Source organism: Bufo gargarizans, chromosome 1 (assembly GCF_014858855.1).
Source record: "Bufo gargarizans isolate SCDJY-AF-19 chromosome 1, ASM1485885v1, whole genome shotgun sequence".
In the NCBI taxonomy this organism is placed as follows: domain Eukaryota; kingdom Metazoa; phylum Chordata; class Amphibia; order Anura; family Bufonidae; genus Bufo; species Bufo gargarizans.
The window spans coordinates 329,673,970-329,693,598 of NC_058080.1; the positions used below are offsets into that span (position 1 = coordinate 329,673,970).

Sequence of the window (19,629 nt, forward strand, 5' to 3'; positions counted from 1 at the left end):
CAGTCTTCTCAATGAACTGCTGACAGAGCTTTTTAGCGTAAGAAGAAGACAGCGGGCACTTGCAGATAGGGCATTCCTTGTTCTTTTTCTTTGCCGCCACCTTCTTAGGCACCGTCTAAGAAAGAAGGAACATACCCAAATCTGAGGAACAGCCTAGACCCTCTAAGGACCGAGAATAGGACTCACAATACCGGTGGCAGGATCTCCACATCCACACTTTCAGACCTCCTCTCTTCGTCCATAGTGACGGAAAAAACCTGCACTGATAAAAATATTGCCACCAAGTATTCCTCTCACCTGAGAGATACACAGCTACTGCAGACCCACCACGCCAAGATAGCACTGGAGCCACCTGGTCCACTTTCTGGCACTCTGAATTTCAGACACCAGCGTCCAAAACACCCCAGCACCCTCATACCTGCCTGGAGCCGGTTTAAAATTGCCGGGATGTCAAACTTACGGTCACCTGACCGGAAGCGCACGGCCATGGAACGCATGGCACTTCCTGTTTCAGACGCCTCCAACAGCGTCTACATCCGGTGGCGTCCCGGCTAGTCTGCAGCAATGCCGAGGCCTCCAGCCAGCTGGTGCTGTCCTCCTCACCTGAGGGACCGGCACCTTCTGCCCTTGCGATCCGGGATCTCGACACCGGAATTCGCCTCCCGACGCCTGTGGGGAATGGTCGGACAGGTACCACACGCCGCCCTAACCCTCCGGCTTCTACCGGGACTTCCAGGTCAGGACGACACTGCAGGCTCCCGTACCAGGACAGGAAACCTCACTGAGGTGGGAGAGCGGCTCCACCTTTTTATGCTGCAGGTTTCCTGTCCTGGGGCGGAGCCATCTCTCTAAGGTGCTGTCGTGGGGAGGGGAAAAAATGAGGTTGTTGCAGGACTTTGTAATGCAGAATTTGCCAGCAGCTGTATGAAACTCCTGAACATACAACTCTCAGTGACCAGTCCCTCACTCAGTATGCTTTGCCTGAAAAAAAAACTTAAATCTACCTAACTATATTACTATACTCTCCCTATCACACCTAGATTGCGCTTGTGTCTGCAATTGCTTATTGACAGACACAGTCACAACATGCTTTCATATCGCAAGCTGTGCACAGAATGGGCTTTGTTCCTTGTGTGTCAGCCTCTGAGCTAATCAGGGCATGCACTCCCCCTCTCCCTCCAAGTGTCATGTGATCTTTCATCTTCATCCTCCCTTCTGTTTTCTCTGGCAAATTTCACAGTAAAATGGCACTGGCACCATTTTTGCGCAATTCATCTGAAACAAATCACCAAAACTTCTAATTTGTTTATCAGCCTAATGTTTTATTTATTCAGACTTAATCTAATTAGTTTAGAATTAATTCTCTTATCTCTAGTCCCTAACTTTCCCCAATAAATTGTATGAGACTTTAAATCAAGAACATTTCTCTCTGTACTCTGAGTTTAGTCCATAACTCTGTAGGACCAGAAATGTAAACTCATATTTAACATATTTAATTCTAATTTACAATATAAAACACTCTTTATTTGTTTGCTATTAGCATGTGGGCTGTGATCGGATTTTGGGATCTGATGTCAGAGAAGATAAGTGTCGAGTGTGTGGTGGTGATGGAAATACATGTGAGACGATTGAGGGACTCGTCAACCAGTCACTACATGAGACAGGTAAGAAATTATCATCAACAGAGCCATATACTCACTAATAGGTGGCATCTTGATTTGTTCACACATACTGTGATTTTTATATTTTCAGGATTTGGATTTACCAATAGAAGCATATCTGAGAAAATCATTCCTTCTTCTGTGGCAGGCTTGGTCCCTTTGAAGGATCCAAGGCTGCCACAGCTATGTTCCTATGGAGACCTTGCCTGTGGGCATGGCTCTATAGTAACACAGTGAATTTCTCATAGCCTTTAATGCTAAAGCCTTGGAGTATATGACATTACTCCTAGGGGAAAAGTACAAGATAAGCGTGTGTTTGGTTATATAAATATATATATATATATATATATATATATATATATACACACACACACACACACATACACATACACATACACATACACATACACATACACACACACACACACACCTAAAGAATTATCAGGAACACCTGTTCTATTTCTCATTAATGCGATTATCTAGTCAACCAATCACATGGCAGTTGTTTCAATGCATGTAGGGTTGTGGTCCTGGTCAAGACAATCTCCTGAACTCCAAACTGAATGTCAGAATGGGAAAGAAAGGTGATTTAAGCAATTTTGAGCGTGGCATGGTTGTTGGTGCCAGACGGGCCGGTCTGAGTATGTCACAATCTGCTCAGTTACTGGGATTTTCCCGCACAACCATTTCTAGGGTTTACAAAGAATGGTGTGAAAAAGGAAAAAACATCCAGTATGTGGCAGTCCTGTGGGCGAAAATGCCTTGTTGATGCTAGAGGTCAGAGGAGAATGTGCCGACTGATTCAAGCTGATAGAAGAAAGCAACGTTGACTGAAATAACCACTCATTGCAACCGTGGTATGCAGCAAAGCATTTGTGAAGCCACAACACGCACAACCTTGAGGCGGATGGGCTACAACAGCAGAAGACCCCACCGTGTACCACTCATCTCCACTACAAATAGGAAACAGAGGCTACAATTTGCACAAGCTCACCAAAATTGGACTGTTGAAGACTGGAAAAATGGTTTATTGAACATGACAATGAGTTCACTGTACTAAAATGGCCCCCACAGTCACCAGATCTCAACCCAACAGAGCTTCTTTGGGATGTGGTGGAACGGGAGCTTCATGCCCTGGATGTGAATCCCTCAAATCTCTATCAACTGCAAGATGCTATCCTATCAATATGGGCCAACATTTCTAAAGAATGCTATCAGCACCTTGTTGAATCAATGCCACATAGAATTAAGGCAGTTCTGAAGGCAAAAGGGGGTCCAATACCGTATTAGTATGGTGTAACTAATAATTCTTTAGGTGTGTGTATATATATATATATATATATATATATATTTGTGGCCATGGCTACGGCCAAGAGATATCCGAAGAACCCTAGGAAGAGAAACAACGGGAACAACCTAACCCAGCTAGGCATGTCTTAGCTGACCTGACTAAATGGCTTGTTGTGTGCCCTAAGCCATGATCGTGGGTAGGCCTATAAGTGGGCATACCCTGTGGAAATGAGAAGATAAGGGAGGGAGGGTGGGGCACCTGAAAACACACGCCTGTGAGTGAGGGTGTGGCTCATATATGAAGAGCCTCTGCCCCTCCCACAAATGCAGGCTGACTAATCAGCCTTACCAACTTGTGGTCATGGCTACGGCCAAGAGATATCCGAAGAACCCTAGGGAGAGAAACAACGGGAACAACCTAACCCAGCTAGGCGTGTCTTAGCTGACCCAACTAAATGGCTTGCTGTGTGCCCTAAGCCATGATCGTGGGTAGGCCTATAAGTGGGCAAAAACCAAGCCAAGTAGGGTAGAAAAGGAATTTGAATGGCATGTGCAAACTAATCCCCAAGCCAACTGCAAGGCGTCCGGGATCTAGAGCGAAAATTCGGGGTATATGAGGCAAGACCAGTAGGAGACCTACAACCCATCTTGTGGATGACAAGGCCAGAGACATGATGCTCAATATTGCGGATACTGCCCCAAAGTGGAATGGAGGACCGGGAATACGTTGTGAAATGGATCATAAAAACCAACTGAAACTTGTAAAGTTTGGTTCTAGTGCGAGTACTGGACAATGCCCTAGGGTCAGGAGATCGTGGGACCGAAACCTAACTGCCTAGACTGTGCAGGAATGAGGGCCAAAAAGAACCATGTAGATTGGAAGAGAATCCTTGAATAGTTCCCCAGACATCAGCTATCCGTGCGTTGTTCTACTGTGCGCCCCTGAGAATTGTTTTTACGCTTGAGAAATGAAGGCCGACTTACTATCTGAATCTTCTACCGTGAGGAAAAGCTGGACCTTGTCCAAAATCCAATTCTACGTGGTTGTAGGGAGTCGGAGGTTAGTGCGGCAAGAAGCTATGAAGCCATAATATACAAGATTCTGTCTATGCCCTCCCATGAGTGAGGGAATGCAATGCAATGAAGCTACTGGCAAAAATGAATTCCTGGTCGTGGTAAAAAGGCAAAGACTTTGCGCGGGGACCCAGTTGACAAGATATGATCGCCTACGATCAGAGACTGAAATGCTAGAGGGACTTGCCCTACTTGTTCTTTCTCTGGCAGGACCTGAACGAAAGCATGAACAATTAAAGAAATACAAAATATCTGCATAAGACATGACAATGATGCTGTAGGGCGAACCGGACCAGTTTGCGGTCAAAACATAAAGTGAGCGATCAACATGGATTATTAAGAAATGAGGGAAGCAGGTATGAATGCTATACATAGGGGTCAAATCAGCCTAGATGAACAGATGGACACCCAACCAGGCAATCAGCCCAGCAGGACTGAAAACAGTCGTCGGGCCCCCGAAGCCCTGGGGCCAAAGCTGTCGTCGGGCCCCCGAAGCCCTGGGGCCAAAGCTGTCATCGGGCCCCCAAAGCCCTGGGGCCGAAGCTGTCGTTGGGCCCCCGAAGCCCTGGCGCCGAAGCTGTCGTCGGGCCCCCGAAGCCATGGGGACAATTTTTTTTTTTTTTGAATTATAGCTATAAAAAGTGACCTGAATAAGGTGCAGGTGAAATTAAACCATGAGCCTGACAGATGTGGCAGGCGATACCGAAGATAAACTACGTGGCCTGAATAACATGCAAGGCGAAATATTGTTAGGAACGAGACCCGACTGACGTGGAAGGTGACCCCAATATGAGTTCAACTGCATGACCTAAAAAGACGAAGGGAAACGTGACAGAAAATGGAGATAATAACGGACATAAACTAAAATAATAGCATAAGCTGGCAAGCAGACTAACATAAGCTGGCAAGCAGGTAAAGATATAAGTCATTCAAAAGCATAGCTGCACAGGTGGACAGACAACCATTGGTCAGAACCCTAAAGCCATGGGGCAGAAGCAACCACCAGACGGCTGGGGAAAAGATTGGGGCTTAACCCAGCGGGTTTAGTAAGCAACCGGGACTCAATAACCTAGAAAGAGAAAGACATGGGGTAAAGTTTCTTAATGAAATGAGGCTGAAATGAACCGCAAGTACTAGTCTGTAAAATATAAATGAAAAAAAGAAAACTTCTGAAAGGTGTGCCATGGAAAATAGTATCAGATGGCCGTATGACCAACCAATGTCGATGATAATTGTGAAATCCTCTAAGCCAAGAGCCACTCCAGCGAGCCCCTTATGGCAGGAGCCATGCGTGAGAGCCCCTTATGGCGGGACAAGTATCAGATAACAGTGCAAACTACAAATGACTATGCCAGTTGTGAGGTCCTATAAGCAAAGAGCCACTCGTGCGAGCCTCTTATGATTAGTTATTTTATTTATTTTTTTATAAACCACTTATGCAGCACCAGAATGCCTTGGGGAGTTGCATAACCATGACCCCCTCCATCAGCAAACCTGGGACACTAACCAGCCTACAACCATGTGGTACCCTTAACAAACAAAACATGAAAAACAGGCATGGGGTCCCCAGAGCCATGAGGCCGGATCAGTCATAGGGGCCCTGAAGCCAGAGGGATGACGTGCGGTGACGATAAGTAATTAAAACGTAAGCCGGACCTGATGGCATATGAAGCGACTTGAATGATTGGATTGGCTAGAAGGTGGCCTAAGGAACATGACTGCCAACAGGCGTTAAAAATATAGACATTAGTAATCCGAAGCACATGCATACATAAAACATTAACCAACGCGAACCATAAACGTAAACATAAAATGCCTGGGGCATTGCAAGCTCGCTAAGAGAAGTCTCTTATCGTGACAAACAAACAGCTTGTGAAATCATAGCAGGAAACCTCCTGGCCCACTGACCTCCACTGAGGAGCTGTTTGGTGAACTGGGGCAGGAGACCAATCTGAGTGAATACGAACCAGAAGTAAAAGGAGACCAGTCTGAGTGATCATGATCCAGGATTAAACAGAAAAGAAGGCCTATGGAATGTAACAGACCACCGAGGAAGCAGATGTATAAATGCAAACTGAAAGTGAGCAGAGTATTGACGTGATGCGAAAGCAGACACGTAGACACAGCTCTAGTAGTGAAAGGAGTATAGGACAAGATGTGAAAATCAGACATGCGGACGCAGCTTTTGATGTGAACGGAATATTAACTTGATGTGACAGCAGACATGGAAAGCAGCTTTGGTGAATGGGGTATACAACCTGGTGTAGCAGTAGAAGTGTAAACACAACTTTGGGTATAAGCAGAGCATGAAATTTGGTATAAACGCAGCTCTGGTTGTGAATGGAGCAAGGTGGGAACACCAGAGTAGTGTGTCCAGAGCATGAAAACAGAGTAACAGTAGCAGCTATGGCTGTAAGCCGAGTATACAACATGTGATAACAGGAATGTAATACGGATCCGGCTGTCGGCTGGGGACGGAATGAGATGTAACAGCCAACAGGTGAACGCAGCTTGAATGTGAGTGAATATGAACCAAGAGTAGAAAAGTGCAGTACAGTAAGGACGTGCGGAAGCAGCATAAGACATGAAATAAAAGCCGAAAGTGTAAATGCCGCTCAGGATAACAGCAGAGCATGAAAGTGTGAGATTGTGGATAAGCTCTGCCTGTATATTTTGTTTAAATTGTATTGGAGCTATCATTTGGCATTCCGGGCACTAGAGGCCACTGTTTTGCAGCACAGTCAGCATGCTTCTGGGTGAACCAGGAAGTGATGATCTGACATGTTGGAAGGATTGTGCTGTGAGGGACTGAATCCGATTCCATCCTGGCTTGCGGATGTCCGGCAGTGAATGGACACTCAAAGGAAGGAGAGTATCCGCTGTCCCCTGTCTGGATCCAGCTCTTTGAAAGAGAGGTTGTCCCAGGAAGACCAGTTCCAGTGTATGGACAGAAAACCTTAGAATCAAGCAAGGCCGCACGGTTGCTGAGAGCTTGGTGGCCATCCCGGGTAAGCGGCATCCTAGGGCCCAGAACGGACGCAGGTCAGTACACCAGATTACCAATTGTACTTTACTAGCCTACAGAGACTAGCCTAAGCCTTGTATTAGCTAGTTAGATAGGGTTATAGCTTTGTTGGGCCTTACTGTACTGGACTGCAGCGCAGAAGGGAGGGAGGGCCCCCTTCCAGGCCCCGCCTCCAGCCACGCCCATGTCCCGCCTCCAACCATGTCCCGTCTCCACCCCTGGTCGCTGTCGCACCGCAATCGTTACGCCCCTGATCCCATGCCTGCGCTGTCCCTTTTAGTATTCGCTGCAGGCGCGGGATTTACGGGACGAAGAGGAGAACTTAGATGTCAATCAACTGGACATGGGCGTGCCACTGCCAAAGGGTGAATAGACTGAGCCTCTAGGTGCTGCAGGAACGCCCTCATAGCACCTAGAGGCTCATTAGCATATTATAAGTCTTTATTTTAAGAGAACGGCGGCAGCGGCAGGGAGTTATAAAACATACTGTTATGTAGTATTAGCACATCGCTAACCTCAGTCAGCTACATAACATAACGTTTTTTCTGATGATTGACAGATTCAGAAACCTGTTTAAAGGGCTTCTGTCCCCCCACTAAACTCTTTTTTTTGGCTTCTTATAATCCCTATACTGCGATATATGAATACATTATGTTATTAGTCATTTTGGTTTAGTAGATAATGAATAAAACAGACTTTTATAATATGTAAATTACCTGTCTACCAGCAGGTAGGGCGGTTACTTGCTGGTAGCAGCCGCATGCTCTTTTCATAATGACGCCCCCTCCTCATGTCGATTGACAGGGCCAGCGAACGCGATCGTTCTCTGGCTGGCCCTGTCTGGTATCAAGATCTCGCGCCTGCGCCGTAACGGTCTTCAGTTGGTGCAGGTGCACTGAGAGGAGGACACTCGATCGGCCGCTCCATCCTCAGTGCGCCTGCGCCGATGACGTCACATCTACACCCGGCGCAGGCGCACTGAGGATGGAGCGGCCGAGCGAGTGTCCTCCTCTCAGTGCACCTGCACCAACTGAAGACCGTTACGGCGCAGGCGCGAGATCTTGATACCAGACAGGGCCAGCCAGAGAACGATCGCGTTCGCTGGCCCTGTCAATCGACATGAGGAGGGGGCGTCATTATGAAAAGAGCATGCGGCTGCTACCAGCAAGTAACCGCCCTACCTGCTGGTAGACAGGTAATTTACATATTATAAAAGTCTGTTTTATTCATTATCTACTAAACCAAAATGACTAATAACATTATGTATTCATATATCGCAGTATAGGGATTATAAGAAGCCAAAAAAAAGAGTTTAGTGGGGTGACATAAAACATTTGAATTGTGTAATTGTATGTAACAGTTTCTATGTATACCTTTTTAGAAGTGAGTGACAGACTAGGACAGGTGTCAGGACTCAGGAGTCAGGACTGTCTTGGTCAGGTTGTCTGCATGTAGGGCACAGTGGGCACTTGGCTGGCCACTACATGGGCAGGCTGCTGGAGCTGGGCTGGAGAGGAGAAGTAGAATGATTTCTCCCACGGAGCTCCCTCTGCCTCTCTCTCTGATGTCATCACTTCCTGTTCCTTATCAGAGAGAGAGGGAGGGAGGGACTGGGAGGCAGAGGAGGAGCCTGAACAGTGAGTGAACACACAGCGCTGCCTGGCATCACTGTAGTGTGTAGACTGGAGGATGGAGGAGGAGGAGGGAGGAGGAGGGAGGAGGAGGGAGGGGGGAGGCTCGGGAGCGCTGCGCTCAGCTGATCACCCGGAGTGACAGCTTAAATATGCGATCGGAGTCTCGGTCGGACCACACTGCAGTTTGAATGAATAATCCTGTGCCCGGGTCTAAGAAAGGCTTGTACCCGGGCACAGGATTACAAACCCGGACTGTCCGGGTGAATCCCGGACGGGTGGCAACCCTATGTGTAGGCCAACAGGCTAGGCCTGTCCCTCGGACTTTGGGCCTGGGGTATTACTTATACTGTTTGTATTTGTGTTAATACTGTTTCCAAAGTAAAGTTTGGTGAAATACATGAAGTCTAAAGATGGTGGTAGCGGGGAGGGGGAGAGACACATGGCAAGGAACAGCTACAGCAAGAGGCCTAAACAATAACAGCTGTGTCCGATCTCCAAACATGACGTCACATTCAGTCCAGGTAACTCTTCTTTACAGAAAACCGGCTGAAGTAACTTTTCATACGAGACGAACGAAGCAAAGTGAAACTTGTAAGATTTATAGGAACTAACTCCTATTACCAACAAACTAAATTGAAAAGAAAATGGAAGTATTTAGGCCCAAACGAGCAAACCTGAGGTAGCAGATTCGGAGGCAAAGCCTCCCGTTCGCTAGCAAAGTCGGTTCCGACCGGCCAGGAGAGACGGCCCCGGCCCAACCTACTTATGTAGTATAGTGCGTGCATGCTACGGTAGCAGAGAGCAAAATAACAAGCTCCATGCTGCAAAGAAAGACTCCTACCACCAGAGAAGCTAGTTTGCTAATGACACCCAGCAGCAGCTGTGCACCTGAAAACACACGCCTGTGAGTGAGGGTGTGGCTCGTATATGAAGAGCCTCTGCCCCTGCCACAAATGCAGGCTGACTAATCAGCCTTGCCAACATATATACAGTTGTGGCCAAAAGTTTTGACAATGACACAAATATTAATTTTCACAAAGTTTGCTGTTAAACTGCTTTTAGATCTTTGTTTCAGTTGTTTCTGTGATGTAGTGAAATATAATTACACGCACTCCATATGTTTCAAAGGCTTTTAAATCGACAATTGCATGACATAAGAGTTAGTATTTGCAGTGTTGGCCCTTCTTTTTCAGGACCTCTGCAATTCGACTTGGGCATTCTCTGAATCATCTTATGGGCCAATTCCTGACTGATAGCAACCCATTATTTCATAATCACTTCTTGGAGTTTGTCAGAATTAGTGGGTTTTTGTTTGTCCACCCGCCTCTTGAGGATTGACCATAAGTTCTCAATGGGATTAAGATCTGGGGAGTTTCCAGGCCATGGACCCAAAATGTCAACGTTTTGGTCCCCGAGCCACTTAGTTATCACTTTTGCATTATGGCACGGTGCTCCATCGTGCTAGAATATGCATTGTTCTTCACCAAACAGTTGTTGGATTGTTGGAAGAAGTTGCTGTTGGAGGGTGTTTTGGTACCATTCTTTATTCATGGCTGTGTTTTGGGGCAAAATTATGAGTGAGTCCACTCCCTTGGATGAGAAGCAACCCCACACATGAATGGTCTCAGGGTGCTTTACTGTTGGCATGACACAGGACTGATGGTAGCGCTCACCTTTTTTTCTCCGGACAAGCCTTTTTCCTGATGCCCCAAACAATCGAAAAGAGGCTTCATCGGAGAATATGACTTTGCCCCAGTCCTCAGCAGTCCATTCACCATATTTTCTGCAGAAGATCAATTTGTCCCTGATGTTTTTTTTGGAGAGAAGTGGCTTCTTTGCTGCCCTTCTTGACACCAGGTCATCTTCCAAAAGTCTTCGCCTCACTGTGCGTGCAGATGCACTCACACCTGCCTGCTGCCATTCCTGAGCAAGCTCTGCACTGGTGGCACTCCGATCCCGCAGCTGAATCCTCTTTAGAAGACGATCCTAGCACTTGCTGGACTTTCTTGGACGCCCTTAAGCCTTCTTAACAAGAATTTAACCTCTTTCCTTGAAGTTCTTGATGATCCTATAAATTGTTGATTGAGGTGCAATCTTAGTAGCCCCAATATCCTTGCCTGTGAAGCCATTTTTATGCAACGCATTGATGGCTGCACGTGTTTGCAGGTCACCATGGGTAACAATGGAAGAACAATGATTTCAAGCATCACCATCCTTTTAACAGGTCAAGTCTGCCATTTTAACCCAATCAGCCTGACATAATGCCTTGTGCTCGTTAACATTCTCACCTGAGTTAACAAGACGATTACTGAAATGATATGTATAACTAGAGTAAAGGACGGCTCACCTTCTGGCTCAAGACGGCAAGGTGCACCACACCGATGTCGTACCGTGATCACCAAAAGAAACAATTGCAATATGGAAAGGGTGGGCACTCTTATAGCTGGACCACAAAGTTGGCAAAACGACACTAGTTTATTGATGGCAGTTGTGGGGGTTTAGCTCTTCTTCGGGGTCATTCTCACAGATACAGCTTCAGGACACTAGGTTTCAGGTCCAAACAGTGCATTTATTGCCCCTCAGCAAACCAAACATAAATACAAAATAAACACCTGCCCGGCTGGGCTCTAACTAAACATGACGTTACTGACTCACCTAAGTCACAGTCCACACCCTGTGAACCCATGCGGCTTTGTCAGCCAATGTCCCACAGCCTCCTGGCTGCTCCCACAAAAATGTCTCCTTGGGGATAGAGGTCTCTCAGCCCTCTCGGCTCAGACCACACAGAGCCACTCCAGCCTTCTGTGTGCAAGTCCCCACCCCCTCTCACTCTGAGGATTCCTTTATCCCCAGGTGATTACTGCACCTGGTCTTTCTTCAGACCTGGCGATTCTGAGGGAAGACACAGCAAATCCTGCCATATATCTCCCCTAACAACCATGAGGCTTGTCCCTGCCTCACATACCTCCCCCCTTTGTTCAAGCCTGTAGGGGTGAACACTAGCATCAAATCCAGATGCACGTGAACGGGCATTAATCTGGCCTAAAGTCTTCCCCTTATTCTGCCAGACCCAGGACAACAGCGCTTGGTTTGTCACCCTCATGAGTTTATTACAGAGCTGACAAGGCCTCTGGTTATTTCTTGTCCATCTCATGAGCAGGTACTGTCTTTTTATATTTCCCGGCTTCTGCACCGGCCCCTCACGTCCTTTCTTGGACTGTGGCAACTCTTGACTGAACTGATCCCAGTCATGGTCGTGTCCCAACCCTTTCTCGTTTGCCTTGCAGGGCTCCTTCAGCAGAGCGGGTTTCTTACGTCTCGCTCCTTTTCCACGCCTCTGGACCCCTTTACTATTATTCTCAGCAAGTGTTTTGGAGCCAGCTTCAGAGTCTTCTGCGTCTTCAGTGGCTTTTCCCACTTCAGCAGTCGCTCTTTCCGCCCTAACGTTGGTCTCTGGGACATCCAAAGTTTTCTCCCATTTCAAGAGCTCGGCCTTAGCTTCCTTGGCCTCTGTCTCTTTGGCCTTTACTTTATTAGCCTTCTCCCCATTCAGGGACATGGCATCATATCCTTTGTTTCTTACTTCCTCCTACCCTTTCGCATCAAGGTTGGAGGCACTGGGGTCTTCAGCATACTTCTTGTCTTCTGGCGTTTTCCCCAGGACACTGGTCTCCTTTTGGGGAGGAGTCAGGAGAGACAGCCCAACGCAATAGCCCGGATCTGCATACTGGTCGTCCGTCTCCTCATATTTACTTGGAAGGCCTTGTAGGTGGAGGGGATGTCTTTTGCGACCTGGTCCTGGTTACACACTGTCATGAGACTCTTGGCCTCTGCATCGACATCAGCCCCATCAACTGGTTCAGCTGATACCTTTTCCACCTTCTCTGCCTTGGCCAGTGCCCTGGCACCACCATCTCCAGACCCACTCTTACCAGGATCTGACTTCTTGGCACCTTCCAGAGGATCTTCCTCTTCTGGTTTCTCACTTTCTTCCACCTGCTGTGCAGGAGCACACTTAGGCTTCTCCACCTCATAGATGGCATCTTTTGAGCTCATGAGAGCTTCCATCTTTGCTCTGAGTTGCTTGTTCAGCCTCTCTAATTCATTTCGCTCCTCAAGCACTTCTTCAAGGGCTCTAGCCAAGGAGAGGGTCTTGGACTCTTTCTCCCAAGCATCAGCCTCCGCTCGGTCGCGTTCTTCGGCATATTGAGCCGATATGTATTTATCTTCAACCAAGAGCTGGTCAAACTTCTTTTGTTTCTTCTCAAATCTAGACACAGTTTGTCTCTGGTGGTCCAGGTCCACCATGCGATCACATAACTCTTGATCAAGTTGAGCCATCCTGGCTTCCAACTGTCTTTTCTCCTCCAAGAGAGCAGATTTTTCTGAGGCGCTGTTTAGAACCTCATCAGCCAGCTCATCTCTTTCCTGCTCTGCATGAAGTCTGGATTGCTCAGAAACTGCAAGTTCCTCTTGAAGTTGGAGAATTTCCGCTTCTATTAGTGACTCTAGTTCCTTCAGTTCATTCATCTCTTTCTGCGACTCCTCTGGAGATTCCTGTAGTTGTTCTGCGAGAACCGCTAGCCCCGTCTCTAGTGTATCTAGGGACTGTGCAGAGCGAGCGAAAACATCCAGTTTGTAGCTGTACTGTCCTGTCAGGTCATCTACAACTGTCAGGATATGAGCTTCAGACACTAGGCTGTCACCCGACTGAACTCTCGTCTCGTCAGATATAACTGTCAGCTGGTTGCTACTAGTAACGACTTTAGTTTTGCTGGGTCTTGACATGGTAGCCTCACTCTCGGAGTTGCTAACTGTCACGGCACATAGGCCACTTATACGGCTCGTGTCATTATTAACCCTGGCCTCTATGGGCACCCCTGAGTCAATCCCCACCTGGGACATTTTATTAATCATAGAAACTTGTGGAGACTGCACATCCACCTCTGGTCCGTGTAGTACACCCTCTAGCCCCGCCACGTTGTCTACAATGGGGTCTCCTAGTGGTGTTTCTTCAACATTTATCAACACTTTTATATCAGAAACATGTTTACCCACAGGGGGAGCTTTTTCCCCAATCACAGCCTGCAAAGGAAAAGGCATGTTATTATTATCACATATTTCATATGACATCACATTTTCCTTATGCATTTCTGCACTTTTGTCACCATCACTTTGTATTTGACCAGCACCATTGTTTCCAATGGTCAATATGCTTTTCCCATGCAGGTCAAAGTGCAGCTCCCTTAGATCCTCACTTAAAGGTACAGGTACAAGTTCTGCAGAAGTTTTTGCACTCTCTGCAGAAGTGTCTCCATTACTCCACAACTCCCAGCATAAGGGAAAATTACACCCCAACACTCCCTCATGCATAAGCTTATCTGTAACATCAAGCTCATCAGTCTCTGTTCTCATTGGAGTCTCACGCTCAGTGAAAATCAGTGGATAGTCCTTCTCCGCACGACTGTCCAGCACCTTTATTTTACCAGTCTCAGGTTTCAATATTGTGCTACCTCTTACCCGGGCTAGCATGGGATCCCGGATCCTTGTCATCCCAAAACTAGCTTTGGTCATGGGCAACTGAGGAAACACAGAAACCTTCTCCCCTGCAGGTTTCTGCGAGGGAGCAATCACATCAGGCTTATCCGCCTGTTCAGACACAGTTTTTTCTCTGTGTGACTTATCACCTACCGGCTAAGCAGATATCCCCTGCCGCTGGCTCACTGTCACTGGCTCTGCCACATAGTTAATAACAGGAACAGTCTTATCCTTTGTAATCAACCATTCTGGTAAAGCAAAGCAGTGACATTCTCTCCCGCGGACTCATCAAGGTTGTGGTTGCTGCTAGCAACAGCTTTACTGCACCTCCGCACTTCCTCTCTAGGACTCCGGGCACAGTCGCAGGGAAGATATGCATTCCTGAGAACCGCACCGCTCTCCACCTCCTTTTCTTCCCGACGGTTGCCCTTGGCAACGGCATATCCTTGCATTTTATCAGGAACTCCGCTCCACAACTGCCCAAACAATGGAAAGTCCTTGCCCAGTAAAAATTCCACTTCCAGTGTCTCACATTTTAACAGCTCCCATTGCACAGAGCCATAGTCCGTCACAAAGGTCAGTGACACCGTAGTTTTTGTCTCTGGCCCTCTTGTTACAAAGTCCAGAATTACAGGCAGGACCCGAGACACTTGCTGGCGGGAGTCTAGAATGACCCCCAGCGGGATTCCGCCGATCACTAACTCGCAGGATTTCTCCCACGGGCTATACCATTTTGCAGCCATTTCCACTGATCAGTCTCTTACTCGACTACTGGCCCTTTAAGTCCTGCACTGTTTGCACCACAGAAAAAAAAAAAACTTCCAGTTTAACACCAGCAGTCTCTGCTCTGCAAACTGGCAGGCTTCCAGCACTTTTACTTATCAGCAGGGACACCTGCCCGCATCCGACACCAATTGTGGGGGTTTAGCTCTTCTTCGGGGTCATTCTCACAGATACAGCTTCAGGACACCAGGTTTCAGGTCCAAACAGTGCATTTATTGCCCCTCAGCAAACCAAACATAAATACAAAATAAACACCTGCCCGGCTGGGCTCTAACTAAACATGATGTTCCTGACTCACCTAAGTCACAGTCCACACCCTGTGAACCCATGCGGCTTTGTCAGCCAATGTCCCACAGCCTCCTGGCTGCTCCCACAACAATGTCTCCTTGGGGATAGAGGTCTCTCAGCCCTCTCGGCTCAGACCACACAGAGCCACTCCAGCCTTCTATGTGCAAGTCCCCACCCACTCTCACTTTGAGGATTCCTTTATCCCCAGGTGATTACTGCACCTGGTCTTTCTTCAGACCTGGCGATTCTGGGGGAAGACACAGCAAATCCTGCTATATATCTCCCCTAACAACCATGAGGCATGTCCCTGCCTCACACAGTATATATACAAGCAATAGTCACCATATAAATATATAATATATCCTAAACAGATTTTAACCCTAAAATTATATGTTATATATTAAAATGGAGTGTTAAAAATGGTATATAATAGATAATGGCAATCACTGGTCTAGCTAGTAAAAGGCTGTGGAGGCTAGATAGTAATATCAAAGGCGGACCAGGTTACATACAGACTAGCAGACTGGCTGTACTCAATTGGTTACAGCAGTGGCCAGTGCCAAGTATGTCTCCGCAAATAGATGCATAAATAAATACATACAGTGAAACAGTGTATACGTATGTGTGACAAGTGATGTCAGAACGGTGAACCAATATTCACAATAAATTAATGGCAAAAGGTGAAATAGATAACTAAAGATAATTATCAAAAATAGCGGTGCTCAAAACGTGATACTATTAAGAACCGTGTAGGATCATACAGTGTCTCCGGAGACTTGGCAATGGTAGTAGACAGTCTTTCTCCCTGAATGTTCTGTTTCTAGGGCTTAGTCTTTCTATAAAATTATAGAGTGACTCCTGGAGATTGCCTTAATATTTCAGTATTAGATCCAGAGAGTAAAAAGTTACAGTCCAGCAGATATCTGGTTAAGTAAACCTTAAAGTTCAGCGGCAATAGTGCGATATGTTCGCATTAGAATATTTATGTAGCGGTAACATACGCATATGATGATATTTATTGTTACTCACGTACAGTCCTGTTATTCGCACCGTGGCGTCCCACGTGGTGTAAATTCAGGGTAAACTTTATCTTTGGGCAGCAAGTTGAAAAGCTGCCTAACTGTTGAGTACAAGTCCTGTGCAAGTCTTGTGGTTTTGCAGATCCGCCTGTGAATGAGAGCGCTTAATCCATCGGGCTGCAGGCTCACACCGGGTCTCTTTGATTGGGCTGGGTGTTCCCTCTATCTTATGGAAGAACAGATGATTCAGTCTCACCCACAAACGGCTGCTATGTCCAAAAGGGCCGCAATTCGTTGATCTCAGAAAGAGCTTTCTTAGTCCAGCACAAATGATCAGATTATAAAAGTTAGCCGGTTTTTAGTCAGGTCCAAATTCCTCTACGCCAGACGCGTTTCAAAGGTTATCCACCTTCTTCCTCAGTGGCTCAGTTGGATCTGGCTAATTTGCCGGCTATTTATTCGTTTTGGCTTCTCAGGAGACTCTCTAGTAAACCCGAAATGGATCTAGAAGACCTGGATTTCATAATGTGATTTTCCATATGTTGCGGTTCATCTGCAGTTTTTTTTTATCATTTATATGCGTTTTTTTATGGTATGAAATCTTGAGTTAACCAGCAACAGTAGTTGTATCTAATTTTGGAATCAAATGACAAGAGCATATTTCTGTGTTTGCCATAAAATTCATACAGTCTAGTGCAGTCTATAAGATATGTTTACCAAAGTCTGGAGCATAAAAAATGGAAGTAAAAATAAAAATGGAAATAAGAAAGACCCATAGCATCTTTAAACATTCCTTATATGCACTTCAAATGGGTAGTAATATTATACTTCCTTATATATTAAAATAGTTAAAAGTTTATAAATGTATTTATTAGTATATTAAAATTATAATTAAAATTATATTAAATCTAGAACTGGCATCTGTATTAGATATAAAAATATACATATATAAAATATATAAGTAAATGGACATTCCAGGGTATATGCCTATATATGGATATATAGAATAGATTTGAGAATGGCACATAGAGGATTTGAATACCAATGGGGGTCATCACTTCGGATGGTTCGGGTAGGTAGAAGGTGTGGGTAGAAGGTATCACACGCGGATCTGTAAAAAACCACAAGACTTACTTGCACAGGACTTGACCTCAACAGTTAGGCAGCTTTTCAACTTGCTGCCCAAAGATAAAGTTTACCCTGAATTTACACCACGTGGGACGCCACGGTGCGAATAACAGGACTGTACGTGAGTAACAATAAATATCATCATATGCGTATGTCACCGCTATATAACTATTCTAATGCGAACATATCGCACTATTGCCGCTGAACTTTAAGGTTTACTTAGGCCTCATGCACACAACAGTATTTTTTCACGGTCCGCAGAAACGGGGTCCGTAGGTCCGTGATCCGTGACCGTTTTTTCGTCTGTGGGTCTTCCTTGATTTTTGGATGATCCACGGACATGAAAAAAAGTCGTTTTGGTGTCTGCCTGGCCGTGCGGAGCCAAACGGATCCGTCCTGAATTACAATGCAAGTCAATGGGGACGGATCCGTTTGACGTTGACACAATATGGTGCCATTTCAAACGGATCCGTCCCCATTGACTTTCAATGTAAAGTCTGGAGTCCCTTTTATACCATCGGATCGGAGTTTTCTCCAATCCAATGGTATATTTTAACTTGAAGCGTCCCCATCACCATGGGAACGCCTCTATGTTAGAATATACTGTCGGATATGAGTTAGATTGTGAAAACTCATTTCCGACAGTATATTCTAACACAGAGGCGTTCCCATGGTGATGGGGACGCTTCTAGTTAGAATATACTACAAACTGTGTACATGACTGCCCCCTGCTGCCTGGCAGCACCCGATCTCTTACAGGGGGCCGTGATCAGCACAATTAACCCCTCAGGTGCCGCACCTAAAGGGGTTAATTGTACTATCATATCCCCCTGTAAGAGATCAGGGCTGCCAGGCAGCAGGGGGCAGACCCCCCCCTCCCCAGTTTGAATATCATTGGTGGCCAGTGCGGGCTCCCTCCCTCTATTGTAATAATTTGTTGGTGGCACAGTGTGCGCCCCCCCCTTTCCTCCCTCTATTGTAATAATTTGTTGGTGGCACAGTGTGCGCCCCCCATCGGCACCCCCTCCCTCTATAGCATTAACAACATTGGTGGCCAGTGTGCGGCCTCCCATCTCTCCCCCCCCCCCCCCCGATCATTCATTGGTGGCAGCAGAGTTCTGATCGGAGTCCCAGTTTAATCGCTGGGGCTCCGATCGGTAACACTGTGCCACCAACAAATTTTTACAATAGAGGGAGGAAGGGGAGTTGGGGGGGCGCACACTGTGCCACCAACAAATTATTACAATAGAGGGAGGAAGGGGGGGGGGGGCGGGGGGGTTTGCACACTGTGCCACCAACAAATTATTACAATAGAGGGAGGGAGGGGGGGGGCCGCACTGGCCACCAATGATATTCAAACTGGGGAGGGGGGAGGGGTCTGCCCCCTGCTGCCTGGAAGCCCTGATCTCTTACAGGGGGATATGATAGTACAATTACCCCTTCAGGTGCCGCACTTGAATGGGTCCGTGAACTTGACTTGAATGGGTCCGTGAACCGTTGTCCATCAAAAAAATAGGACAGGTCATATTTTTTTGATGGACAGGATACACAGATCACGGTCTCGGCTGCAAAACGGTGCATTTTCCGATTTTTCCACGGACCCATTGAAAGTCAATGGGTCCACGAAAAAAAACAGAAAATGGCACAACGGCCACGGATGCACACAACGGTCGTGTGCATGAGGCCTTAACCAGATATCTGCTGGACTGTAACTTTTTACTCTCTGGATCTAATACTGAAATATTAAGGCAATCTCCAGGAGTCACTCTATAATTTTATAGAAAGAGTAAGCCCTAGAAACAGAACATTCAGGGAGAAAGACTGTCTACTACCATTGCCAAGTCTCCGGAGACACTGTATGATCCTACACGGTTCTTAATAGTATCACGTTTTGAGCACCGCTATTTTTGATATTTACCTTTAGTTATCTATTTCACCTTTTGCCATTAATTTATTGTGAATATTGGTTCACCGTTCTGACATCACTTGTCACACATACGTATACACTGTTTCACTGTATGTATTTATTTATGCAATTGTTCTCTATTTGCAGAGACATACTTGGCACTGGCCACTGCTGTAACCAATTGAGTACAGCCAGTCTGCTAGTCTGTATGTAACCTGGTCCGCCTTTGATATTACTATCTAGCCTCCACAGCCTTTTACTAGCTAGACCAGTGATTGCCATT

The 19,629-nt window shown here is 46.4% G+C and overlaps 1 protein-coding gene across 1 annotated transcript in view; it reads left to right on the top strand.

The window, feature by feature from the left end:
- The first annotated feature begins 564 nt into the window (after window positions 1-564).
- Window positions 565-19,629, top strand: part of LOC122927119 (A disintegrin and metalloproteinase with thrombospondin motifs 6-like) — a 419,427-nt gene continuing 400,362 nt past the window's right edge. Inside the window, exons 1-2 of the mRNA XM_044278704.1 lie at window positions 565-690; window positions 1,541-1,664. Coding sequence (XP_044134639.1) covers window positions 565-690; window positions 1,541-1,664 — 250 coding nt within the window. The remainder of the gene's footprint in view (window positions 691-1,540; window positions 1,665-19,629) is intronic.